Source organism: Ovis canadensis, chromosome 2 (assembly GCF_042477335.2).
Source record: "Ovis canadensis isolate MfBH-ARS-UI-01 breed Bighorn chromosome 2, ARS-UI_OviCan_v2, whole genome shotgun sequence".
In the NCBI taxonomy this organism is placed as follows: Eukaryota; Metazoa; Chordata; class Mammalia; order Artiodactyla; family Bovidae; genus Ovis; species Ovis canadensis.
The window spans coordinates 105,642,634-105,669,670 of NC_091246.1; the positions used below are offsets into that span (position 1 = coordinate 105,642,634).

A 27,037-nucleotide genomic window follows, 5' to 3' on the forward strand; every position below is an offset into this window, starting at 1 on the left:
AAAATCTTAATCTCTAGCAAAAACTGCCAAGCACCAAGTAATTGTAGCCTTCTCCATACCAGCATTTCCTGATTGGAATATTCCACAACCTCTAGAAGCAAACAACAATTTCTTTCTTCAGTGTGGTACCAGACGTGTATCTAATAAGCCCCCACATCTTTAGTTTCCCCTTCCTAAGGAGCAAATGTCCATAGCGTTGCAGAGTCAGACACAACTGAAGCAACTTAGCACAAACACTCACTCATAAGGAGACAAGGTAAGTAAATTTAGACTTGTTTAGCAAGTCTTCCCGGAGAAGGCAATGGCACCCCACTCCAGTACTCTTGCCTGGGAAATCCCATGGACAGAGGAGCCTCGTAGGCTGCAGTCCATGGGGTCGCTAAGAGTCGGACACGACTGAGCGACTTCCCTTTCACTTTTCACTTTCATGCACTGGAGAAGGCAATGGCAACCCACTCCAGTGTTCTTGCCTGGAGAATCCCAGGGACAGCGGAGCCTGATGGGCTTCCATCTATGGGGTCGCACAGAGTTGGACACGGCTGACGCGGCTTAGCAGCAGCAGCAGCAGCAGCAGCAGCAGCAAGTCTTCCAGTACTCTTGCCTGGAAAATCCCATGGATGGAGGAGCCTGGTAGGCTGCAGTCCATGGGGTCGCTAAGAGTCGGACACGACTGAGCGACTTCCCTTTCACTTTTCACTTTCATGCTTTGGAGAAGGCAATGGTAACCCACTCCAGTGTTCTTGCCTGGAGAATCCCAGGGACGGGGCATCCTGGTGGGCTGCTGTCTATGGGGTCACACAGAGTCGGACATGACTGAAGTGACTCAGCAGCAGCAGGAGTGATTAACATTCAGGTATTTTATCTTACTTGAACTGACTTGGATAATTCAATGAATTCCCATCATTGAATTTAACTTAGCAAAACTCAAGTAACCAAACATCTGGAGAAACTATTTTAGAAAGACATAACCAAAACATTGTTTAATAGCTAAATTGGGTCCGACTCTTTGTACCTCCATGGACTATAGCCTGCCAGGCTCCTCTGTCCATGAGATTTCCCAGGCAGGAATACTGAAGTGGGTTACCATTTCCTTCTTCAGGGGATCTCCCTGACCCAGGGACCGAACAGATGTCTGTGTCTCCTGCATTGGCAGGTGGATTATTTATCGCTGAGCCACTGAGGAAGCTCACAGCAGAGATTAGACTGCCATTATGATATTGATCATATTGTATTTAAATCTTACAAAAAAATTAAATAGCTCCATTTTCAAACATGGAAGGAATGCCACAGTGTTTGCAAACCAAGCCTTATTAGAATATCTAACTGGCTCTCGCTAAGCTAAAAATATCCATATACGTTCTTTCAATAAGTGAATTTTTGTCTGGTGCCATACAGTATCCATGTTCATAGGTGGATTTTTCTAACTAAACTTGGGGCTTCTCAAAGTACACCATTATTCACAAGAGCTAAAAGGTAGAAACAACCGTAATTTCCATCAATAAATGGATAAATAAAATATGACAGACACATGTAATGGAATATTACTCATTCTTAAAAAAAGGAAAGAAATTCTGACGTGCCACACACAGATAAACCTTAAAACCATGCTAAGTGAAGTAAGTCACAAAAGGACAAATAATGTATGTTCCACTTAGAGCAGGCACCTAAAGTGGTCAAATTCAGAGAGACGGAAAGTTGCTGAATGATAGTTGCCAGGGTGTTGGGGGGGCGGGGCGTGATGAGAACTTACTATTTAATGGGTACAGAGTCTCACTTTGGGACAATAAACTTCTGGAGACAGACAGTGGCAATGTTTGCACAACAGCGAGAATATATTTTATGAGTACATTTAAAATGCTTAAAATGATGAATTTTATGGTTTACATATTTCACCACAAGTTTAAAAAAAAATGCCAGGATTCATATAATTAATCTTTACCACACCAAGTGGCTGATTGTGTAACCAGGCTGTTCAGATTTCTTTTAAAATAAACCTCAAAATAGAATCACTACGCAGTCATTAGAGCAATATGAGAAAGCTCTCTTCTATGTTTAAGTTCAAGATCCAGAGTAACATGCCCTTTCTCAGAATTCCAGGAAGCTGTTCAACAGAGTATTTTTCTAACACTGGAAATTCCTTTCAAGTTAAATTTTTTTGAAAAAAAGCAGAAAAGACATGAAACCTGTCCTACCTTGACATTTCAGAACTCTAATCCATTTTGAGTACTATAATCTACTTAATTTTGAGTATTATAATACAGAGCAATGATGGCGTGAACCCATCTGCTAGAAGCCTCCCTTGGAATAACATCATCAGCTGCCATCGCTGAAGCCAGTCTGAACCAACTTACCAGGGCTGAAGCTGACTGTTAACTTTCCAGGAATTTTGTCAGCTGCTTCTTAAATACAGGCATTATTAAAAATCAAATTACATGAACTTAACAATTAAATAAATAAAATCACAAAGGTAGTTAATAACCAAATTCACCACTTCCTATGTATTTTACTATGTTTTATTTTACTCTGTATGCTCTTGAGATTAGTTACTGTAGTCTTACCTTTATGGTGGAAATATTACCTAAGGAAATATTGCCGTGTGGCACAGTACATCTCTCGCCAAATCCAAATGCAGCGGGACATCATGCTGGTAGGCTGAAATCAGTCGTGGTTTAAATACTTACACCATGGAAATGGGCAAAGGCTGCAAATCAAGAGTTGTTACATTTTAAAAGGGTTATAGAAACAAATGAAGAAAACGTGACACAGACTATATGCGACCCATCATGCCTAACATATTATTCTCTTGCCCTTCACAGAAAAAGTGTGCCAATTTCTGGTTAAGATGTTGACAGAGATTGCGTTAATAAGAGAATCAGACTTAATAAGAGTCTTATTCTTAATAAGAGAATGCGTGTCTGAGTCATTACACCATAAATAGCACACACAAAAAAATTAAGGAATCATTTTTCCAGTATTTAGAAACTGTTACCTAATTCAGCAAAGAAGTCGCAACACTGATGAATGAAGTTCTGACATGGTTGCACTATTGCCCTTTCATCTTACTCATTTTAATAAATGAAAGTATCACACCAACACTCATATCAGTACAAAATTTTGATATATGACAAATAGTACAAGAGAAAGAGTACTGGATAAGGAGGGAAAGGAATGGAGTGCTAATCTTGGTTATGACCTTGAACAATTTACTTTATCAGTTTTCTATTTTCTAAAACGAGTGGAGGGAAAAACTCAGATAATCCCAAAAGGGATTCCCAATAATCGATGACTACTCTCTGATTGGATACTCTATGCGTGGATGTGAGAGTTGGACTATAAAGAAAGCTGAGCGCCAAAGAATGGATGCTTTTGAACTGTGGTGTTGGAGAAGACTCTTGAGAGTCCCTTGCACTGCAAGGAGATCCAACCAGTCCATCCTAAAGGAAATCAGTCCTGAATATTCATTGGAAGGACTGGTGCTGAAGCTGAAACTCCAATACTTTGGCCACCTGATGCAAAGAACTGACTCACTGGAAAAGACCCTGATGTTGGGAAAGATTGAAGGCAGGAGGAGAAGGGCATGACAGAGGATGAGATGGTTGGATGGTATCACCGACTCAATGGACATGCATTTGAGTAAACTCTGGGAGTTGGCGATGGACAGGGAGGCCTGGCGTGGTGCGGTTCACGGGGTTGCAAAGAGTCAGACACGACTGAGCGACTGAACTGAACTGAATCTACCGTTCCTTTTTCTTTTGAAAGCTTTGTTTCCCATACTAGGGTTGGTTTGTTGAGATCACTTTTATTTCAACAAACTCTATTCAAACTATTCCAACTACCAATTCAAGGACAAATGATGCCAGTCTTCCACTTCATTCCCCGGCCCAGCCCTGCCCAGTGACTTCCAGTTGAGCAAAGTCGTCCCAGTCTCTCAACTGAGGATGAGCCTCTCGGTGTCTAAGCTGAGCAGAAATCTTCCCAGCGTCTTTCTCTGAGGACAACCCAGGTACCTCTTCTTGAATCTAAGTTTCAAGGGTAACTGACTCCTCCAGAGAATTTAAATACCACTGAATAAAACTTAGGATCATCAGCCAATAACAAGGGATTCAAGAACCAGGAGACACTCACCCAGATGCCTCTGGAGTCTCTGAAGAGGTGGATGGGCCCAAGAGGCCTCTGCTGGCACCAAGCTCCAGGTCCTCATCAAGTTCAGGCGAAGGAGAGAAGTCTGTTTGGGTCCCTTCTTAGTCATCAGAACTGTAGACTAAAAGAAATGCACAGCCTAAGAGTTGAGAATCATGTTTGATTTGGCGAATTTTTGAGGACTTAAGCCCAGAAGGCAGCCTCAGATTGCTCAGAGGGGCTGCTCCAAAGAGGTAAAGGAGAAAGAAGCCAGGGGTATATAGAAGTTCAGTAGTCAGAACATCAAAAGACTACTGTTTATTTTAAAAAAAGAAAAAAAGCCAAACATCAAATTAAAGAATTTAGTGCTATTCTAAGTATGGGAAGATCCGAGAGTCTGGGTTCATTGAAATCATTCCTTTGATTTGCACCTCAGCTATCTGGGGCCAGCATCCTGCTTTTCGCCATCTTGGGCCCCCTTAGGGTGAACAGTCCGGGCACCTGCCCGTGGCTGCTGGCTTGGTGACTGCAACATCCTTCACTGACTGATATGGCAGACAACATTTTTCATCCCCCCCAGAAACCACTCGCCTTTCAGTCCCCTGGGAATCACCCTTTCTTCTTGTCCTGTCCTCAGGAGCAAAGGTTGAATGTACGCTTCCTCACTTTCCCCTCCCACACTGGCAGCATCTTCAGTGGGCTGCTCCACTCTGAAACATCCCTGTCTCCAGCCCCCTCAAAGCAAGCTCAGTATTATCTTCAACCTCGCCACACCGTTTGCGGAAAACCAAAAGTAACTCCTCATGACATGATTCGGTGTATAAGAAAGGGCAGTGACCCAGTGACTGAGTCAGTTTTTAGGGTCCCCCTGGTCTCTTGGGAATTTCTTCACCAGTTTAGGTGGGGCTGCACCTCTGACATGGAGAAGGCATGGAAAATCCTGGAAAATCCCACGGACGGAGGAGCCTGGTAGGCTGCAGTCCATGAGGTCACACAGTGTCGGACACGACTGAGGTGACTTAGCAGCAGTAGCAGCAGCACCTCTGACAGACAAGCACAGTGGCCTTGATAATCTCCTAGGTCTCTTGAGAGGCCAAAATCTAATTAAAATTTCAAAATTCAAGTGCACTAAAGACCCATAATGAAGATCATGTCAAAGAGGAAAGGGTGAAAAAATGGGGCCTTCTAAGAGTCTGTAAAACAGAAAGACCTACTTCACAAAATCAGATTCTTAATGTTGGAGGAGGCCTTACAGATGTTTTTCCAAAACCCTCACATGCATAAAAACTACTCGGAAAGCCCCTTACAAATGCAAACTGAGATTCAGTAGGTCTGGCTAGGGACTGCCTTCTCCAGGGGCCACACTGGGAGGTATACCTCTAGGGTACACCCGAGGTTATCACCTTGACAGCCCGTGGGGATTACTCAGGAAGCTTTAAAAAATACTCCTGCCTGGACATCCTGCGCCCCTCCCCCTCCGCACAACAATGTAACTGATTTATTTCAATCACTCCCCCCTGATTCTAATCTGCGGCAAAGTGAGAACGGCTGCCCCAGATCAGTGCTTCTCAACTTTAGCACATATCATCATCTAGAGAGCTTGTGAAACCACAGTTCTCTCAAGAGCCTCAACGCAGAGGTTCTGACTCAGCAAATCTGAGATGCAGCCTCAAATGTGCATTTCTAACAAGGTCAGGAAGCAACAGTTAGAACTGAACATGGAACAGCAGACTGGTTCCAAATCAGGGAAAGGCTACATCAAGGCTGTATATTGTCACCCTGCTTATTTAACTTATATGCAGAGTCAGTCAGTTTAGTTCAGTCGCTCAGTCGTGTCCGACTCTTTGCAACCCCATGAATCGCAGCATGCCAGGCCTCCCTGTCCATCACCAACTCCCGGAGTTCACTCAGATTCACGTCCATCGAGTCAGTGATGCCATCCAGCCATCTGATCCTCTGTCATCCCCTTCTCCTCCTACCCTCAATCCCTCCCAGCATCAGAGTCTTTTCCAATGAGTCAACTCTTCACATGAGGTGGCCAAAGTACTGGAGTTTCAGCTTTAGCATCATTCCTTCCAAAGAAATCCCAGGGCTGATCTCCTTCAGAATGGACTGGTTGGATCTCCTTGCAGTCCAAGGGACTCTCAAGAGTCTTCTCCAATACCACAGTTCAAAAGCCTCAATTCTTCAGCACTCAGCTTTCTTCACAGTCCAACTCTCACATCCATACATGACCACTGGAAAAACCATAGCCTTGACTAGATGGACCTTTGTTGGCAAAGTAATGTCTCTGCTTTTCAACATGCTATCTAGGTTGGTCATAACCTTTCTTCCAAGGAGTAAGTGTCTTTTAATTTCATGGCTGCAGTCACCATCTGCAGTGATTTTGGAGCCCCAGAAAATAAAGTCTGACACTGTTTCCACTGTTTCCCCATCTATATGCAGAGTACATCATGAGAAACGTCAGGCTGGATGAATCACAATTTGCAATCAACATTGCCGGGAGAAATATCAATAACCTCAGATATGCAGATGACACCACCCTTATGGCAGAAAGCAAAGAAGAACTAAAGAGCCTCTTGATGAAAGTGAAAGAGGACAGAGAAAAAGTTGGCTTAAAGCTCAACATTCAGAAAACTAAGATCATGGCATCTGGTCCCATCACTTCATGGCAAATAGATGGGGAAGCAGTGGAAACAGTGACAGACTTTATTATTTTGAGCTCCAAAATCACTGCAGATGGTGACTGCAGCCATGAAATTAAAAGACGCTTGCTCCTTGGAATAAAAGTTATGACCAGCTTAGACAGCATTTTAAAAATCAGAGATATTATTTTGCCAACAAAGATCCGTCTAGTTAAAGCTATGGTTTTTCCAGTAGTCGTGTGTGGATGTGAGAGTTGGACTATAAAGAAAGCTGAGCGCTGAAGAAAGGATGTTTTTGAAGTGTGGTGTTGGAGAAGACTCTTGAGAGTCCCCTGGGCAGCAAGAGGTCCAACCAGTTAATACTAAAGGAAATCAGTTCTGAATATTCATTGGAAGGACTGATGCTGAAGCTGAAACTCTAATACTTTGGCCACCTGATGCGAAGAATTGACTCATTTGAAAAGACCTTGATGCTGGGAAAGACTGAAGGGATGACAGAGGATGAGATGGTTGGATAGTATCACTGACTCAATGCACATGAGTTTAAGTAAACTCTGGGAACTGGTGATGGACAAGGAAGCCTGGCATGCTACAGTCCATGGGGTCACAAAGAGCTGGACACGACTGAGCCACTGAACTGAAATGTTGTTTTCTGGCTATTTAGGCAGCAACCTATACAGGACTCCTGCATCTTCAACAACAAGCACAGTCCATGATACACAGTGGATGCTGCTAAGTATCAGTCCATAAACTGAATTAAAACTAAAAATTATCAGAGGTAAGATACTAAACAGCAAAGTTGTTGTGCTAGGTTGCTTCAATCGTGTCTGACTCTTTGCAACCCCATGGACTATAGCCTGCTAGGCTTCCGTCCATGGGATTCTCAAGGCAAGAATACCAGAGTGGGTTGTCATTTCCTTTTCCAGGGAATCTTCCCAACCCAGGGATGGAACCCGGGTCACCTGCACTTCAGGCAGAATCTTTACCACTGACCGACCAGGGAAGCCCCCAAACAGCAAAAGTCTAATCCAAATTCTAAAAGGAAAACTATTTCTTTTTTCAACAAATATTATATTGAGCTAGGCATTGTGCCACTAGAGATAAAAGATAGACATGATCCCAAATGTACAGCTTACATTATAAATGACGATTTAAGTGTCTCATGTGAGGTTACAATCCCTTTGATCAATCCGAAAAGAGAGAGGTAGAGAGTGACATACTTCGCAGGAAGGCTTTTCCCACCCCGTGAGCAGGAAGAACAGCACATGCGCACACTGAACTGAACAAGCTCCTAGGTGATGCTGAGTCTGCTGGTCCCGCGGCCTTGGAGGTCATACAATTTCGCATCAGTTTCCCACGTGGGAAACCAAGATGAAATGAGTCGCTCAAGGTCCTTCCTTCCGTATCTCCTGACTTTGGTCCCCAGGTATATACTCCGCCAGTCCTTTCTGCGTCCCGCATTCTTCCCCTGCTGCTGCTGCTAAGTCGCTCCAGTCGTGTCCGACTCTGTGCGACCCCAGAGACGGCAGCCCACCAGGCTCCCCCATCCCTGGGATTCTCCACTGGAGTGGATTGCCTTAGTCCTCCGCTAATCGCCGGAATGAGCTTGTGCCCGGGGGCTCCGGAGGGTCGAGGCTCCTTGCGGTGGGGGGCTCTTGAGCTGCCCTCACCTGCACAGTCCGACGCGAAGACCTGCGGTCTAGCTCTGCCGCAACCGGGACGCCGCTCGCTGGATTCGAAAGCTCGGCTGGCAGCGCGCGACTTCTCCTAAAGAAGGGTGAACCCGCGAGAGGGGCTCACTCCGCGAAGTCGGTTACCATGGCAACCGGCGCCCTCCCTCGCGGTGACCCTACGCTGACGTAAGGCTGCCAGGACCGAAGAAGGAGATTGGTGCGTCTGGGGGCGGGTGTGCGCGCAGAGAGGATAAAGGCGCGGTGCGCCCAAGGCCGGCTGGGCTTTCTTCTCTGCGCGCTGTCTGCGTACCGCGTGCGTCTCCAGGGCCGCAGCGGCGCAGCATCTTTGGGCGGCTGCCTCGGAAGGTCAGTGCGGTGGGACGGGATGTTCCCTCGCGGCTGATCCTGAGAACTGAGCCTCTTTGAAACGGAGGCTGACGCCGCGGGATTGCCTGACCCCCCTGCCCCCCACTAGTTCGATAGGTGTGACAAGGCCGGGCGCCGCAGACTCAGAGCTCCCCGGGGCTATCGCGCGTCCCCAGCCGTCGCTGCGGAACTGGGAGGCCAAGGGAGGGTCGGGGTACTGCTGGGATCGGCTGGCGCGGCTACTGGCCCTTCCTAAGTTTCGGAAGGGCACCCTCTGCCAGGAGCGGTTTTTCTCATGAAACCGGTTTATCCAGTCTTCCCTGGAGGTTGAGCCCCCTCCTCCCCCACAACTTTTCCATAGGAAAGTGGGAGGCTAAGGCTGGAGATCCGCGAGCGGCCCTTGTCTCCACGTCTTTTGGGGTTCTCCTAGGCCAGTGTGCACTGAGGGGAAGGTGCGGGGCGCCCGCTCCGCAGGGCCAAGACTGTCTCTGAGACCTTCTATGGCTCACGCTGAGAGCACCAGGATTTTTTCCCCGACCCTTCCTGGCTTTCAGATCATCCCCACGTTAAGTCCAGACTTTACCAGCTGGTTGATGGAGTCTTTAGCAGTTCGCTAGGTGCTTTTAATAAATTGCTTCTATTAAATCCTGTCAGCATGTGGTGTCCCCTTTCTAAGGATGGGGAAACTTGAGGTTGGCGAGGTAGTGTATGCCGGCTCGCGCCGGAGGGAGGGCTATGTCTGGCCTTTAACCCCGGGTGCTGGTAGGTACTCTTCTCCTGGGGACCGGGGAGGAGGAGAAGCCGAGCTGCAGGGGAGGGGAGCAGCGGGGAAGGTGGCCCCTTCGCCACCACGAGGATGCGTCCTCCTTGTCCCCTCTCTTAGGTACCCGATGTTTTCTCTTGGCAGGGAAGCGTGGGGGTGCTGGCAGGAGGGTTTGTTTGAAACTCAGCGGACCTGGTTTACATCCCCTTTCCCTTTGGTAATTAATTATGTGCCTGACCTTGGGCGGGTCAATTCATTCTGCAAAATGGAGAAAAGATCCCCCTTCAGAGTTACTGTGAGGCTTAAATAAGAGTTCAGGAGAGCAGATACTTCCTCAGCGCTCAGTAGCTGAGGTGCCAGATTTTCCCGTTGGATCATTTACTGTGAAGAGTACACGTTTGGGGACTTCTCTGGTGGTCCAGTTGGTAAGCATCCCCGTTTCCACTGCCAAGGGCACAGGTTCAGTCCTTGATGGGAGAACTAAGATCCAGAATGCCACAAGGTGCAGCCAAAAAAAAAGACATTTATTTATCTGAATTTTTTATGATTTCATGAACGGGAGGATATAAAGCCAAGACTGCCTTGCAAATAAGCAGTTATAAGCATTGCTGCTGCTGCTGCTGCTGCTGCTGCTGCTGCTGCTGCTGCTGCTGCTGCGTCTCTTCAATCGTGTCCAACTCTGTGCGACCCCAGAAACGGCAGCCCACCAGGCTCCCCCGTCCCTGGGATTCTCCAGGCAAGAACACTGGAGTGGGTTGCCATTTCCTTCTCCAATGCATGAAAATGAAAAGTGAAAGTGAAGTCGCTCAGTTGTGTCTGACTCTTAGCGACCCCATGGACTGCAGCCCACCAGGCTCCTCCATCCATGGGATTTTCCAGGTATTATTGATCCTTAAATCAGAGTGAGAGGTGGGAGAACTCAGGGGAGATGAAGATGGGCATGGCCAGCCCTGGGAAAGGGTCCTGGGGCTAGGAAATTGTCAACTGGGCAATGACTGACCTTTGGTGAAAGCAGTTTCACTGAGTGTGGATCAAGAAGGCCTGCTAGGAGGGGCAGGGGATGTGGGTTTGGGGAAATATAAATACTCTGGAGACCCCTGAGACTGGAAGGAAAGGTTGAAGGCTGGATGAGAATGCTAGGTTTCAGCAGGTTTATAAGCAGAGAGCAAAGAACCATTTAAGGGGATTGGTGGGAAAAAGGGCTTGGATGTTTGAACTGGCTGGGGGTTTCGTGGGTCTCTGAGGCAGCATTGATCTACACTGGGTGAAGTTTCTAGCTCCGCAGTAATATATGTATACACTGACCATTTCTTGGGGCTGGATTTTTAAAAATTTGGTAAATTATGGTTTTTAATCATATTACATAAAATTTACCCTTTTAGCATTTTTAAGAGTACAATTTGGTACTGTCAGGTATATTCACAGTGTGGTACAATGGATCTCTAAAACTTTTTTTATCCTACAAAATGAAAGCTGTGCCTGTTAATTAAGCACTCGTTTCCCCTCTCCATTTCTCCCATGGCAACTAAATTTCTACTTCCTGTTTCTATGCTTTTTGACTAGATAACTCATGTCACTCATATGGATGGGATCATACTGTATTTGGCCTTCTGTGGCCAGCTTCTTTCAGTCAGCATAATGTCCTCCAGGTTCATCCGTGTTGTAGCATTTGACAGGATCTCCTTTTTCGAGGCTAAATAATATTCCATCACGTGGACATACCACATTTTCCTTATCCTTCATCTGTTGGGAGCTGGATGCTTGTAGCCTCGTGTGGATGTGCTGGAGACATGACCTAATACATTTTTATTTACTGTCTCTGTGGCTGAGAATGATGTGAGCTAGAGATCTGGGAGGATCACAAGCTTAAGGGAAACCAGTGATGCATCCTCAGAAAAAAGGTCTATTTTCTTGGTTTTCAATATTCCAAATTAGAGTTTCTTTAAATATTTTTGAAATAGAATTATCTGTCTCCAGAGAAATTACAATTGAATTACAGGTTTTTTTTCCCCAAGAAATGGAAGTAATGTTCTCTGAAAACAGAGGACATTCTGTTTATTGTGGTGTAGACAAACCCCTGATACTTCTCTTTCCTGCCTGCCTGTTTGACATGGAGTTTGAATTCTCACATGCTTTAAGAATGGTTCATTGGGACTCACGGCTCCCTGGGAGAGGCAGCCTTACTGGCCCCCGGCACGTAAAACCGACATGTCCAAAACCAAGCTCGTTTGTCTTCTTACCTGATCTGCTCCTCCAGGAAGCTCATACACAAGTTGGAGGTCCGTGTTATTCTTCTCCATTCCTCCCCAGTTGTTCCATGTCCCAACAGTCACAGCCAGCTGGGCTCAGAGCCTGTGTCTCTCTCGCTCTCTTCATGATGCCACTGCTTTCTTGAGCTCTGCTATGGTTGGGGCAGAAGGGTAGATGCCTAGAGATGGCAAGGTTTGTATAACAACCACCCCAGCAAGGCTTGCGCTGGGGAGACGCTCAGTTATTTAAGGAGGAAAGTCTGTTGGCCTGTTTCTCTTTCATCCTTTGGAATTAAAGTAAGCAAAGTGCTTAGGGGAGAAAGTCTATGGACTTTCATCTGATCCCCAGTCATCTTTGATGGTTTCCATTTGTAAGTTTGATAACTATCTTGCCAAAGCAAGTCTTACTCTAGAACAGTTATTCTCAAGTGTAATCTGGGGTAACCCTGAGGTTCCCTGAGACCTTTGTAAGGTCCATGAGGTCAAGGCTATTTTTAAAGTAATACTCAGAAATTTTTTTGCCTTTTTCATTGTTTCTGTCTCAGATATGTGGTGGAATCTTCTAGAGGCCACATGGCTTGTAATGAGCTTTTCTGCTGATCTAATGGGGTGTGTGTTTGTGTACTCTTGTGTTTCTAGAATCTTCTAAGGATAGCAGGCTTAAAGTATAAATATATGCATTTTCAGAGATAAACTCCATTTTTTTCTTATCACTTCTGTGCATTTTTGTTAGCTACATGCTGTTATTCTGCTATTATCTTTGGAGCCCATTTTCTTTTAATATCAATATGTCATTGCTTTGAAATTCTAAGTTAAGCCTTTGCCTATATGGAAAAATAACAAAAAGTTTATTTTAATTTATTTTTTTATTTAAGGATACATCATTGGCTTAGAGGACTTGATTTTTTTCAACTCAAAGTTATACCATCTATGTGTATAAATGCTGAAGAGAAAGGACTCAAGAGTCCTCTGAATCACAGAAAGAGGAATTTTTCTCCAAATAAATGTACAAAATTAAATAATACATGAAAATATGAATGCTTTCCTCAGGTTTTACAGATGTTAGAAATTCAACTTGTGTGTCTGATGCCACCGAACATTTTGAGTAATATTTTGGTGGCAATAGCATTATTTTGAGACCAACCGTTCTGAATGAATGAAGTGTAGATAGGATGATCTCTTTAAAAGCCAAACATTATTTGTTACAGCTTTCCAAACTAGAAAAGAAAAAACTGTTGAAGTATGACAAGATAGGGTATCAAATTGCTGTGGCTGGAGAAACAGTAAAGCCTTGTTTGGATGAAAAAGCATGGGAAAACCTCAGCACAGCCCCTGGGACAGAAACTTGTCAAAGACTTAGCTGCAGGCATGACGACTGATAGTAGGAGCCTGTGCCTTCCTGTGGTCGTGGCCGGACTTACCGTTCTGCTTGTTTCCATCCACTATCAATGCCAAGGCAATCATCAAAGACCAGCTTTTTAGTGAATGTTTGACAGCAAACACAAATAGTGCCAGTCTTTGGTATAGAATTATTATTTTTTTTAATTTCATGGTTTATCCTGGAGCAACTGTTGAATTTTCACTGACAGTGCACCAGCCGCAGTGGCTAAAAGTACCGGTGCCTTTGCAGGAATCAAGGCGGTGGCACCACTTGGTACTAAGAAGTCATGGTATTCTTCACTGCCATATGCTTTCCTGTAAAAAAAAAATAAAAGGTAGAAAACTTAAGGCCTGTTGTTGCTCTTGTTGTTTAGTCCCTGAGTTGTGTCGGACTCTTTCTGCAGTCCTGTGGACTGTAGCCCGCCAGGCTCCTCTGTCCATGGGATTCTCAGGCAAGAACACTGGAGTGGGCTGCATTTCCTTCTCCAGGGGATCTTCCCGACCCAGGGGTCCAACCCGGGTCTCCTGCATTGGCAGGCGGATTCTTTGCCACTGAGCCACCAGGGAAGCCCCTTACTTAAGAATGCCCTTGATGAAACAGTAAAAAATGATTAACTTTTATTAAACCTTGAGCCTTGAGATGTATCTTTTTAGCATATCATGTGGTAAATGGATGTACTTGTTGTGTATCGAAATATGATGGTTGTTTTGAGATTAAGCATTTTTTGTGATTGAATTGTGAGCTGAACTGGTCACTTTTTTTTTTTTTTTCATAGAGTACTAGTTTTACCTGAATGACTGACAAAGTATGATTATTCATACCTGGATAATCGGCAAACATTTTCTTAAAAAAAAAAAAAAGATAAACCTAGCGCACCTGTCAAGGAAACAACCAATGGTATCTGTTGCAGGTTAACTTGTATCCACCATTGTGTACTTGACAGCTTCTCAATACTTAGGAATTTTCTGATGAGATCAGTGACATTAACTAGTATAACTTTGAGGAATTATACAGTCAAGTGTGTTGGCAGTTAGAAGCTCTGCGTTACTCACTGAACGAATATTTTCCAAAAGACCAATGCATAGAATTGTAAAATCATACAGGAATAAAAGATCTGTTCGAAGCATTAGATATACAAGTGGGTTCTAATGTTACAGGTACAAAAGTTTCACGATAATGTCATCAGATTCTGTGTTGCAGCTAACTTTTAAAGAAACTAGCACGTGTTGAGTTCTGGATATCAAAGGTGAGTATCCAGAATTATCTGAGAAGGGTTTTAAGATACTGCTCCCTTTTCCTCACTGCTTTGCTTTGTGAGTCTGGATTTTCTTCATTTACTTCATCAAAGCAACAGATTGAGTTAGGAGCAGGTGCAAAAATCCAGTTGTTTTTCTATTAAGGAAAACATCAAAGAGATGAGTAAATGTAAAACAGTGGCACTCAGATCAGTACATTTTTTGTTTTGGAAAATATATTTTCATAAAATACGTTTATGTTAACACTAGACAGAGGAGCCTGGTGTGCTATGGTGCATGGGTCACAAAGAGTTGGACATGACAGCAACTTGAACAACAGCAAAAGAAGTTCTGAGACCAGAAAATGTGAGAGCTGCTACCTTAAAAGCATTCAACTAAACTTGGAAATGGCAAGATAATAATCTTGACTTGGAAAAGCTACATGCTTTAGAGGGGTGGAGGGCTTTGGGGTTTTGTTTTTAATGTATATGCATTGTTAATCAAAGCCATCCCATAATAGGGACCGATGCCACTTGATGGTTAAGAACTGGGTTCCCTGAGATGGGTGGTGGTTGCAATGGTTAAATGCTGTAATGCAGGAGGGCATTCATGGGCCTGTGGCCTGTATTGAGCATTACATGTTAGCTAGTAATAGTTGTGGAATAAGAACCAACTCAGTCATGAATTGTCCACATACATTGTATGAAGTTTCATCTACCAGTGCTGTTGGAAATCTGACAGCTGACAGAGGTGGAGGCCACAGGGCAGAGTGCAGAGAGCAAAGACCTGACCTTGGGGAGGGCGAGCAGGAAGGTTGCTGTTCGAACCAGTAGAGTAAGCCCTGCCCTCTGATCTCCTCTTGTGACATGCTCACCGTGGGTAAAGCTGGTGAGAAAGAAGAGCTGGACTGCAATAAAGTATACATGATCTGGGAAGAGGGGAGAAAATGGCTTTCTAATTATCCTCTCTTAAGAGATGGTCGTGAAACAGAAGTTAGTCACGGCTTACTCAGTATTGCTGGGGACCTTTTTACCTTAACGATCTGCTTTTCTAGTCTGGATCTTCCTTAAGATAATGTTAAGGATGTTAACATCTGAGTTTCATAGGGTGCTGTGTTATTTAGTCCGGGACCTATTTTCGCTTCAGTGGTACATGGACAGATGGTAATGGTTGTGAAGACTGGAGGCTTTCACTTGGATCTGTGACTTGGTGTTCCTGGCATGGACGGCTCTGTACACAGTAACCTCCGCGGCGACTTTAGAGCCCGTTGTCGTCAGCACTGTGTGGCTCCAGTTCTGAATCTCAGCCAGCCTTTGTTTGCCTGAACTTTGCATGAGCAACGTGTATCCCTCTTCACGGGGCTGGGCTCACGGTCGTCTCCAGATTGACTCCCTGTCCCCGCACTCAGCAGTCTCTTTAGTTTGGTTCATGAATCCAGGGTTTGGCTTTGCTTGGGAGCTGGCGATCTTAGTGTTAGTCGTGGTTAAATGGTTTGTGTTTTGAGGGGTCTGGAAGGTAAGCAGTTACATGCTGACCTCTGCTTTTTTGTTTATTAAAATTTTATTGAAGTATAGTTGATTTATAATGTGTTGCTGCTGCTGCTAAGTTGCTTCAGTCGTGTCCGACTCTGTGCAACCCCACAGACGGCAGCCCACCAGGCTCCCCCGTCCCTGGGATTCTCCAGGCAAGAACACTGGAGTGGGTTGCCATTTCCTTCTCCAAGGCACGTGTTAATTTCTGCTATATAGCAAGCGACTCAGTTATACATACATATATATATATATACTCGTTTTCATTGTGACTTGTCACAAAATATTGAATATAGTTCCTGCTGTGCAGAAGGAGCTTGTTGTTTATCCATTCTGTATAGAATATCACGTTGGCCAAAAAATTCACTCCTGTTTTTCCGTGAGATGTTTTCCTATGCTAATCCCAAACTCCCATTCCTTCCCTTCCCTACCGGCTCTTCTTGACCACTTCAAATCTGTCCTCTGTGTCTGTGAATCTGGTTTTGTTTTGTAGGTGTGTGTTTTTGCGTCATATTTTAGACTGCGCGTATGATATCATGCAGTATTTGCTTTTCTTTTTCTGACCGGCTTCACACAGTATGATAATCTCTAGGTCCATCCGTGTTTCTGCAGTTGGCATTGTTCCATTCTCTTCTGAGCGCTGAGTTGCTTCACTCATGTCCGACTCTGTGCGACGCTGTGGACTGTAGCCCACCAGGCTCCTCTGTCAATTCTCTAGGCAAGAATACCAGAGTGGGTCGCCGTGCCCTTCCCCGGGGATCTTCCTGATACAGGGATCAGACCTGCGTCTCTTCAGTCTGCGGCAGTGGGAAGTGGCTTCTTTACTACTAGCGCCGCCCAGGAGGCCCTTCATTCTTTCTGATGGCTGAGCAATATTCTGCTGTATATATGAATCGCATCTTCTTTATCTGTTCATCTGTTGGTGGGCTCTTGGAGTGCTTCGATGTCTTGGTTACTCTAAATAGTAACCAAGCATGAACATTGGGATGCATGTGTCTTTTCTGAACTCCGCTCCTTTTGCGTTATAGGCGTGTCACAGAGAGCATGCCAGTTGTTCGGATGTTGCGGCAGGTTGCCTGCTGGATGCTGCAGAGCCCAGCCTGCGGCTGCCGGGCTTCTGTCCTACCCAGTCGGCTTCTGGGCACCTCTCCTCGGCAGATTCCAACGGATGCCAATTTCCACTCCACTTCATTCTCGGAAGCAGACCAGCAGCGTGTCTTAATTACAGGTTGGATTTTTTTTTTTTCTTTCTCCCGCCTTTGTGGCTTCATTATTTTCTTTGTGTGTGGCTGTATATTCGATTTTGGAATGTCTAACATACCACCAGGTAACATGTATTCTTCAGAAACTCCCTATCTACTCTTGGCTTCCTCCTGAATTGTGCAAATCCCCGGTGCTTATTTTGTCGCGGTTGACAGGGCTTGGTTTCCCTGCCCAAATCTTTTGTCATCTGAAGAAAGGACCTGGGAACCTGGGGATGAAAAAGCTACTCTGGGCCTTGGTTCCCCTTCCCTGCTCAAGATCCAAGGTGTGTGGACAAAACGTGGACTCTGGAGTCTGGCGCATCTTTCCTTGGCCAGGCTCCTCTAGCCAGGCAGTTACTGCATATTTGTGTCTTGGAGACGGAGCAGATCGCCAGGGCCTGCCTGGGGCTCAGAGAACTTCTCGCCATGACCTCATGGAGCCTGGGTCTCATTGTCCACAGACTGGCTTGCCAACCCCTCTCACCTCGTGTCCACCCAGCGTCCAGTTCTGCATCTGCTCACTGCACATTTGACCGTCTGCCCACAAGTCCTTGCAGCTGACCGAAGCCCACCGCTGACTGATTAGCACGTTTTTATTGTCTTCTATTTGCCAGAATTTCATGCCTTGACTTCACGTCATTATCCATCTTACATTCTTCAGTGTGTGCATATTTCTCTCACTACCACCACCCCCTCCTCCTCTGCTGTAAATGGGTTTCAAGTGAGGTCGGCTCCCTTAGCACTTCCCTCCCTGACTCTCCCAGCGTCTTGTCCGTGTCTTTGATTCCCTCCTCCCGCCGCCAACAAAGCACCCTGCCAGTGCGCTGGTTTCAGCCACCTGCTTACACGTGATCACAGGAAATGCCACGGCCTGCATCTTCCTGCCTGATTACTTTCTCCCAAAATGGAATTTAGGGTTGTATTCCCCTAAATGTGTTCCTAGACCCCCAGCTCTCCCATGTCCACCAATGGCATTTGTAAGCATGCAGATTAAGGTGCTGTAATCATTTGTTTAATGTTCTTAGCACTTCCTAACCCACCCAGTTATCTGCTCTTTTTTTGGGTGGCTTCTCGGTTTTTGCCTTCTTTCTCGATTCCTATTCCACTGCAGGTCTAATGGAGGAGGGTTCTCTGGATAGTCCCACCAGAGGTTGATATCCAACTGTTATATCTGCAAATAAACTTATTCACAAAACAGAAACAGACTCATAAACTTAGATAACAAACTGATGATTATTAAGGGTAGGCTGGGAAGAAACAGACTCACAGACTTAGATAACATACTCATGATTATAAAGGTAGGGTGGGGAGGATGAGGGGAAGGGACAGTTTGGGATCAACGTGTACACACTGCTATATTTAAAGTGGATAACCAATAAGGACCTCCTGTATGACACATGGAACTCAGCTCAATGTCATGTGGCAGCCTGGATGGGAGGGGAGTCTGGGGGAGAATGGATACATGAATATGTATGGCTGAGTCCCTTTGCTGGACACCTGGAACTATCACAACATTGCTAATCAGCTGTACCCCAATACAAAATAAAAAGTTTCTTAAAAAAAAAACGATCGCATGTGACTTTAAGTGTTCTGGTACCCGTAGGAGACAAGCTTCATAGCCCATCATATAACAAAGCCAAAGCTGCTAGTGAGTTCCTGGCTGGGCGATGCTCTCGCTCTTCTGTGACGGTTCTCTTCCTGTTCCCTGACTTTCCCTTAGCCACCCCTCTGCTGGAGAATGTTCTGTCTCTGAAACCCATCTGATCTGATCTCTGACCTAGCTCGGAGAAGGTGATTCGGTTCCATCAGGCCATCCGGGGCTTCACCTAATTAGCTAAGATTACCGGTAGAGTTTTACTCTGTTATTACATCCTGGGAATAATTGAGCTGGTTCGATTTAAATTAAAGTTTCATTTTTTTCTTCTTTATCCAGGGGGTCTTGGCCAGCTTGGAGTGGGTCTTGCTAGCTTTCTGAGGTAAGAGCTCTCAAAGTTGAAATTTAAAATCTGAGTTTAGGGGTATGTGAAGTTTCTCTTTGCTCCTGTTTAACCACTGAATCTGTCCTCTCCCCTCTTGCTCCTGAGTCTTTTACGATATTGTATCTAAATGACCGTTTGGAATGCATTTCACTGTGCCTCTTAGTATCACAGGCTTTGCCTCAGGTCCTTGACTCAGTGTCCCCCATCCTGGTCCTTTGCCCTCTGCCTATTCTAGGTTGGGCAAAGTAAGACCTGCCTCCAAATGGGTCAGTCAGTTTTTTGATGCTTGCGGACTGAGAGAAGAACATGTAGTAACTGAAAAGGAACAAGGTGGGATTTAGAGAAAGTGGGATAAAAGGAAAAGAGAGGAGAACAGGGGGGAAGAGGAAAGGACTCCGGGGCCCTGGGAGGACATTGGTGACAGGTGCATGGACAATGGTGGGGTAAGGTGTAAGCAGGAGACGCAGCCCCAAGTGTGGCTGGGACCGCAGGGTTGCTGGTTGAGGATGGAGAGGAAGAAGGGCTCACGTATAAAGGTGGGATTTGGAGCCAGGCAGTACATGGCGGTTCCTCTGGGCAGGATGGTTTTCATAGGACCTGGTATGTCCTCAAATATACCATCTCATATGTTTAATTTTCCCTTTAGGAAACGATTCGGGAAGGACAATGTGATTCTGTCTGACATTCGGAAGCCCCCAGAACACGTCTTCCTTAGTGGTAAGAGGCTCTCAGAGTAGTCGGAGAGGCAGCCCGTAGGATTCATATCATCGCTCATAACCAGGCTTGTGAATTAAAGGAGGAGGAGTATCTGAGGCACACTCGTGCTACTTAAAAATGTTTCCTGCTTTTGGATTTCCCTGGTGATTAGGTGGTTAAGACTCCATGTTTCCAATGCAGGGGGCATGGGTTCAATCCCTGATCAGGGAACTAAGATCCCACATGCTGTGGGGGTGTGGCCAAAGAAGAAAAAAAAGTTTCGTGGTCTTGCCCTCATTAGTTCTGTAAAATGTCCTTGGTATAGTCGCTGCTTGATCGGGTGACCCAAGGACAGGGGAGTTCATTAGACCTTGATGTAGAGTCATGGAGTAATATCTTTGGAAATAATCTGCAGCCATATCTGTGGAATAAAAATTTGGATTCCTACCTTTCAGAGTTTTTAGTGAACTTAACTCAGAGAGAAAGCACACAAAAATCAAGTTCTGAAATGAGGAAAAGGAACTTTAAGTTTTGGAGAAATTAATCCTCCTGTTTCAGCACGGACTTGCACTTAAACACCTGTGCACACGCACGGACCTCACACTCCTATAGTCGGCTTGTTGACCACCTCAAAGATGTTTTTATGTATTTTTTACTTTTTTGAAGTTCCTGAGAACATATTTTATTGGATAAATATGTGTTGCATTCTTATTGTTGCTCTAACCTACATAAAATAGTAACTTAAGAAATTAAAGTTCTAGGGGTCAGGTCAGAAATTAAAACTCATTTCATTGGGTTGAATACAAGATGTCTGGGAGCGCTGGATCCCTCAAGACGCTCCAGGGAAGATGGCGCTGGCTTCCCAGATCACTTCCTCATCAAAAATATCTTTATAACATCTCCTAGTCCTTCCTGGTTCCGTGTCAGTCTTTTGTGGTTCACCTTAGGGAAGAGCATTAATGTGCTGAAAGTGGGGGAAATCGGCATTGCAAAAATCTGGCTCTACCTCCAGCCTAACCAAGCGTGTTGAACCTACAGTTTGTGGATTATTTATATCACGGTGGGTTTTTGGCTTTTGTAAACCCATGTTATCTATTCCTTTAAAATATGCAACTTATTTAAGCGGAGTGAAATCACCAGGTGCCTGCGGTTTGGCGTGAACAGCATCAGCTCAAGCCAGCTGCCTGTTTTTGATCCCAGTTCTTAATCTTAATTCTGTTTGATATTGGCAAGTTACTTAACCTCTCTTGGCCTCAGTTTCCTCCTCAACAAAGTACTCACCTCAAAGTTTGTTTGAGAGTTAAATATACAGTAAGTCCCGTACTTTCAAGCTGCAAACTTTCCAAGATGTAAAGGTGCATGCGAGCTTCTGTATGCCAGCTGTTGTTCTGTACTATTGTACTTTTCAAGGTGCTAGACTGTCAGATTAAAAATGTTTTATTGTTTGTTTTTATGTATGTATTATTTGCATTAAAAATTCTGTAAACCTATTGCAGTATAGTACTGTATAGCCGATTGTGTTAGTTGGGTACCTAGGCTAACTTTGTTGGGCTTATCCCTGGGTTTGGAAGTTCCTCTGGAGAAGGGAATGGCAATCCACTCCAGTATTCTTGCCTGGAGAATTCCATGGACAGAGAAGCCTGGTGGGCTGCAGTCCGTGGGGTTGCAAAGAGTTGGATGTGACTGAGCAACTAACACACACATGAACAAATGGGGCTTAGGACGTGCTCTCAGGATGCACTCGCTCCTATGTAGGGGATCTCCTGTACAGGAAGCCCTTAGAATGGTGCTCGGCAGGTATAAGTCCTGTGTAAGACTTAGGTGGTATTAACCGTGGAGGGTGTGTGTTAGTAGCTCAGTCGTGTCCGACTCTGTGACCCCGTGGACTGCAGCCCGCCAGGCTCCTCTGTCCATGGGATTCTCCAGGGAAGAATACCGGAGTGGGTAGCCATTCCCTTCTCCGGGGATTCTTCCCGACCCAGGGATCCAATTCAGGTCCCTTGCATTACAGGCAGATTCTTTACCATCTGAGCTACCAGGGAATCACCTGGGGATTGGGCTTTGTATTCTGCATAAGAAAAATGCTGAGTAGAGTCTGAATAGTTGTTACCAAATTGGTAGCAATGGAATCAAAATCAGTGGGAAAACCTGTTGAAGTTTTCAGCCCCTGAACTCCTTCACTTGCCTGATTCACTGCTCCTCGCAGGCCCGTTTATTTATTCCGACATCCTGGATTACAAGAATCTTCGGGAGATTGTGGTGAACAACCGCATCACCTGGCTGTTTCATTACAGCGCCCTGCTCAGCGCAGTGGGGGAAGCAAACGTGTCCCTGGCCAGAGCCGTGAACATCACTGGTGAGTCTCTGGGTCGTGCCCCAGATGCCCTGTTTGCCGGATTCCCCAGTTCCTTGGGAAGAGGTTTCCCAGGTTATGATGGCTGCTTGTTTCAGGACTGCACAATGTCCTGGACGTGGCCGCCGAGCATGGTCTGCGATTGTTCGTGCCAAGCACCATCGGGGCGTTCGGACCTACTTCTCCACGGAACCCAACCCCTGACCTCTGCATCCAAAGACCCAGGACCATCTATGGGGTGTCCAAGGTCCACGCTGAGCTTATGGGCGAGGTGAGCATCACTTGGCAAGGCGACTCAGTGTCTCCTTTTCTATTTTTGTCTCAAACACCTGCTAATTCATCCTTGGAGAGGACTTCCTCCCTCCTCCAATCCCTGCCCCCAGAAATGCTCGGGGACTGATTGTGTTTGCCAGGTGGCCGTAGCCATAGCTCCAGCCGAATCCTCAGCCTGTGCTAACATTCAGCACTTCAAGCATGCCCCCTGAGTGGCACCCCTCCTTCATTTGCTGCCCATCTTACTTGTTTGCACTGTTCTTCCAGGCTTCTGACATTACTATTATTAGAGCTAACTTTAAAATAACTTCAAGTGTCCTTTTGGTTTTCTTTTTTAATACACTTTGTCTTTATACTTGTATAGCACATCTTTTTTTTTTTGTCATGCCTCGTAGCTTATGCTTATGGGATTTTAGTTTTCCAACCAGGGATTGAACCTGGGTTCTCAGCATTGAAAGTGCAGAGTCCTAACTACTTGACTAAAATGTCCATAAAAGGGCATTTTAGCCAGTGTCTGACCCTTCAACTGATGTATCACAGTGACCATCTTTCCCTGTGCTCTCCCGACACTGCCTCCTAGGACAGGATCATGGAGGTTTGTTCAGGACAATGAGCAGGGTCTTCCTTCCAAAGAAAGGCAGAAACTCCCCACTGTCAGCTGATCTATTATTTACTGTGTTGTCTAACATTGTTATCACCAGAATGGCGATTATTTGACAATAACAAACTTCAGGGTTCTTTGTTAAAGAAAAATGACAATTCTCGGGTCTTCATTTCCTCAAGGAGGATTTTAAGATGACTGTATGGGGAGATGTTTGAGGAAAAGGCTGTTAATTCTTTGCATTGCTCTACCTGATTTAAAAGATTCTTTTTGAAGTTAAGTTTTCTTTCTCGTAGTATTATTATTACCGGTATGGGTTAGATTTCCGATGCCTGAGATATCCCGGAATCATTTCTGCTGACTCCCAGCCTGGAGGAGGAACAACTGGTAGGTTGCTTTTTATTTCCTTTTTACGTAAAATCAGCTTTCTATTTGCCTGGTGCAGTGGGGATGGATCTGCTGTCATTCCAGCCACGTGCTGGCTGGGGTCTTCGCATCCTTTCTGAAAAGTGCGTCTGAGAAGCTCATTGAACCCTATTGACTTAAATTTGTTCAGGGCAGCCCAACCAATGCTGTAAATCCGATGGAATTTACCACCCACAGTGCCAGAATCAAACTGACTGATTTCACTAAGCATATTACCTTCCAAGTTCATCCATGTTGTCGTAAATTGCAAAATTGTGTTCTTTTCTATGAGTGAGTAGTCCTCCGTTGGGTACATTAGCCAGATCTTTATCCATTCATCTGTTGGTGGACATTTACATTGCTTCCATGGTCTTAGTTATAGTAAATAAAGCTGCAGTGAATGTTGGACTGAGTGTATCTTTTCAAATTAGTGTTTCCTTTTTCTCTGAATATGTATCCAGGAGTGGAATTGCAGGGTCATAGGGTAGCTCTATATTTAGTTTTTTGAGGAACCTCCATATAGTTTTCCACATTGTTATCATTTTGGATTTGAGTGTGCATTATGTTCAGTAACTCCCACATCAGAGATCCTTCCCGTATGAGGGGTTCTGAGATAACATAAAAGATGCTTGGCAACATCCGAGGGATTTTTACTGTAGCTTTGTAGTAGTGTCTGAAGTCTGAGAGGCTTGTACTCCAGCTTTGTTCTTTTTCCTCAGGATTGCTTTGGCAGTTCTGGGTCTCTTGTGGTTCCATATGAATTTTAGAATTACTTGTTCTAGTTCTGTGAAAAATGTCATAGGTAGTTTAACAGGGATCACATTAAATCTGTAGAGTGCTTTTGAGTAGTATGGCCATTTTAACAATTCTATTGTAATTCTTTCAATCAGAAGCATGGGCTTTCTTTCCATTTCTTTGAATATCTTCAACTGAAATTTGAGGAATTTTTTTTTAGGAGATTTTAAAAGAGCCTTTGGGTTTGCTGCTGCTGCTGCTGCTGCTAAGTCGCTTCAGTCGTGTCCGACTCTGTGCGATCCCTTAGACGGCAGCCCACTAGGTTCCTCTGTCCCGGTTACTTTTTAAAAATTTGCCTAATGCAGTGCTTCTCCAGAAAGGCACTAGGAATCCCTGGGGATCCTTGAGTCAGACCCTCTCAAGGGATCCAGGAGGTCAAAACAATTTTCATATTAATGCTAAGATATTATTTGCCCTTTTCACCATCCTTTTCAAGTATATCGTGGAGTTTCTCACGGGCTGCCTGATGTATGTAGCATAGCAGGCTGAACACAGAAGCAGAGATGCTCACTATTTCCTATTAAGCCAGGGAATAAAGAGATTTTTCAGAATGAAAACACACCATTCTCCTCACTGAATTCTCTCTTACTTGGAATCTATGTTCTTCTTTCACATGTAATATCATACATATGAATGTGTGGGCTTATTATCATTTTTAAGTGTAGAAATATTTTTTAAAGTTCGCAGTTAATTTCTGATATGGTTGGTGTTGCTAATTCCTGATACAGTAGCTGCTGCTGTGTGTGTATAGGTACTCAGCTGCTCATCATGTCTGACTCTGTGCAACCCCATGAACTGTAGCCCACCAGGCTCCTATAACTTACCTTAATCAAACCTTTTTGAGGGCTCTCAGTGATTTTTAAGCCCACAGAGAGTTTCTGAGACTAAGACATCTGGGAACCACTGCCGTAATCCAAGAGGCTCACTCATAATTTTTGTTATAAGATGACCCTCAGACAAGCTTCTCTTTCAGACTATGCGGTCCAGATTTTCCATGAAGCTGTCAAGAGTGGCAGGTTTGAGTGCAACCTGAGACCCGACACGAGGCTCCCAATGATGTACATTCACGACTGCCTCAGGGCCACCCTGGAGGTCATGGAGGCCCCAGCAGAGTCCCTGTCCATGAGAACCTACAACATCAGCGCCATGAGCTTCACCCCCGCGGAGTTAGCCCAGGAGGTGCTCAAGCATATCCCAGAGCTCCAGGTCACCTACAACGTGGATCCTGTCCGACAGGCCATAGGTGGGTACACCGCTGCACCCACCTCAGAACCAAAGTTCAGCTGCAGTCCCCCGCGCGAGTCCTCGAGGACATAAACCGTGGAGGAAAAGAAGAGCGCAGTGGCTTTCCCAGGGGCCCGACACCTTCGGAAGAAGGAGCTGCTGTCTCACCAGAGCTGGCCGATGGCACAGCTTTGGGAAATGATGTCCAAAGTGGGTGGACTAGAGCTGTCCAAATAAACAACTTGTCGGCATTTCACCACTTGCCAGTTTAAATATCAAACAGACAGACATAGTATGAGAGCAGCCCTGGTTCTCAGAGGCTGTGACTGTGCCCCTGTGTGAGTGCCATGCCATCTGAGCATGGCAGTCCCACCTTACAAGTCTGCAGCGGACTCTCCTAGTAGGTGACAACTCACAGTGCCTGGCAGTAGATACAGGCTTCTAGTCTAAGAAGGGGACTGTATGCCCGTAATTGCTGCTCTGCTCTGCTCAAGGGAGATTTCAAAGAGAATGTTTCTTTCATGGCATGTTGGCCTTTATTTAAAGTGTTCTAGACCCTTTTGCAAACCTACAGCCTGAATAACTTAAGCTCTTTTCCATGTCTTATCCTAGCGGATAGTTGGCCAATGAACTTTGATGATAGCAACGCTCGGAAGGACTGGGGATGGAAGCACGATTTTGACCTCCCGGAGCTGGTGACAACGATGTTGAACTTCCACGGTTCTGAGAGCAGAGTTGCCCAGGCTAACTGAAGGGGCCGGAGGAAGAGCTCGTGAGTCCTGGGTGGCTGTCCAGGGAAAGCTATAACAACCCTGAGGTTCCAGACCCCAAGGAATCTAGATGATATGGGGCTGAAGGACTAATTGGATTGAATTTTCGCAGCTCATATTGAACTGCCACATGGAGAAATGACTTGGCTTTAGCGTCTTCTCGATGCTGTAGGTTTGGTGGTAGCCCTTCTGAATCTTTGCTGTTTGCCTAAACTTGTCCACATCACAGAATGAAGACTTAAGTCACAATCATTTCCGTTTCCTTAATTAAGATGAAGTGACCACTTCTGGGAAGATATGTGACATTTGTATTAAATTAAACTTGATTTAAATATCACTCCTAAGACTCCATCATTCCCTTGACCAAGACCAAAGATTACTTTTTAAAGACCATCAAAGATAATCTCCCAATTTAAAAGAATTCTTTACTATCCCATCAGAGCCTAAAAAAATGTCTGTGTATTAATCCCATGTTCACAATGTTCAAGAGATTTTAACCTGTCAAAAATGATCACTTCCAATTTATTTTTCCCTCTAAAAAGATACACTGCTGCTGCTGCTGCTAAGTCGCTTCAGTCGTGTCCAACTCTGTGTGACCCCATAGATGGCAGCCCACCAGGCTCCTCTGTCCCTGGGATTCTCCAGGCAAGGACACTGGAGTGGGCTGCCATTTCCTTCTCCAATGCATAAAAGTGAAAGTGAAGTCACTCAGTCGTGTCCAACTCTTAGCCACCCCA

At 45.2% G+C, this 27,037-nt stretch overlaps 1 protein-coding gene and 1 long non-coding RNA gene across 3 annotated transcripts; one reads left to right on the forward strand and one right to left on the reverse strand.

Moving 5' to 3' along the window:
* Nucleotides 1-2,558: 2,558 nt before the first annotated feature.
* LOC138433683 (uncharacterized) lies at nt 2,559-8,604 on the reverse strand. The gene is made up of 3 exons (XR_011254397.1): nt 8,435-8,604; nt 4,126-4,261; nt 2,559-2,701 (listed from the first exon to the last, which is right to left on the reverse strand). It is a non-coding gene; the product is annotated as an uncharacterized lncRNA (long non-coding RNA).
* An 11-nt stretch (nt 8,605-8,615) lies between these two features.
* On the forward strand, nt 8,616-26,637 carry LOC138433684 (L-threonine 3-dehydrogenase, mitochondrial). 2 transcript variants are annotated; one of them, XM_069576749.1, is made up of 9 exons: nt 8,616-8,803; nt 16,989-17,188; nt 19,138-19,180; nt 19,830-19,900; nt 22,086-22,235; nt 22,331-22,503; nt 23,403-23,493; nt 25,280-25,549; nt 26,143-26,637. In XM_069576749.1, the coding sequence occupies exons 2-9, from the start codon at nt 17,005-17,007 to the stop codon at nt 26,280-26,282; spliced, it is 1,122 nt and encodes a 373-aa protein (XP_069432850.1). In that variant the 5' UTR covers nt 8,616-8,803; nt 16,989-17,004; the 3' UTR covers nt 26,283-26,637. The 2 variants fall into 2 exon arrangements, with proteins under 2 accessions (XP_069432850.1, XP_069432851.1); XM_069576750.1 differs by lacking the exon at nt 8,616-8,803 and adding an exon at nt 15,286-15,946.
* The last annotated feature ends 400 nt before the right edge of the window (nt 26,638-27,037 follow it).

Bases quoted from the DNA above. Each gene is read 5' to 3' on its own strand.
- LOC138433684 (XM_069576749.1), top strand. From the start codon at position 17,005: ATGCCAGTTGTTCGGATGTTGCGGCAGGTTGCCTGCTGGATGCTGCAG. The intron at 19,901-22,085 runs GTAAGAGGCTCT...TGCTCCTCGCAG, and splicing joins AGAACACGTCTTCCTTAGTG to GCCCGTTTATTTATTCCGAC. The intron at 22,236-22,330 runs GTGAGTCTCTGG...TGCTTGTTTCAG, and splicing joins CAGAGCCGTGAACATCACTG to GACTGCACAATGTCCTGGAC.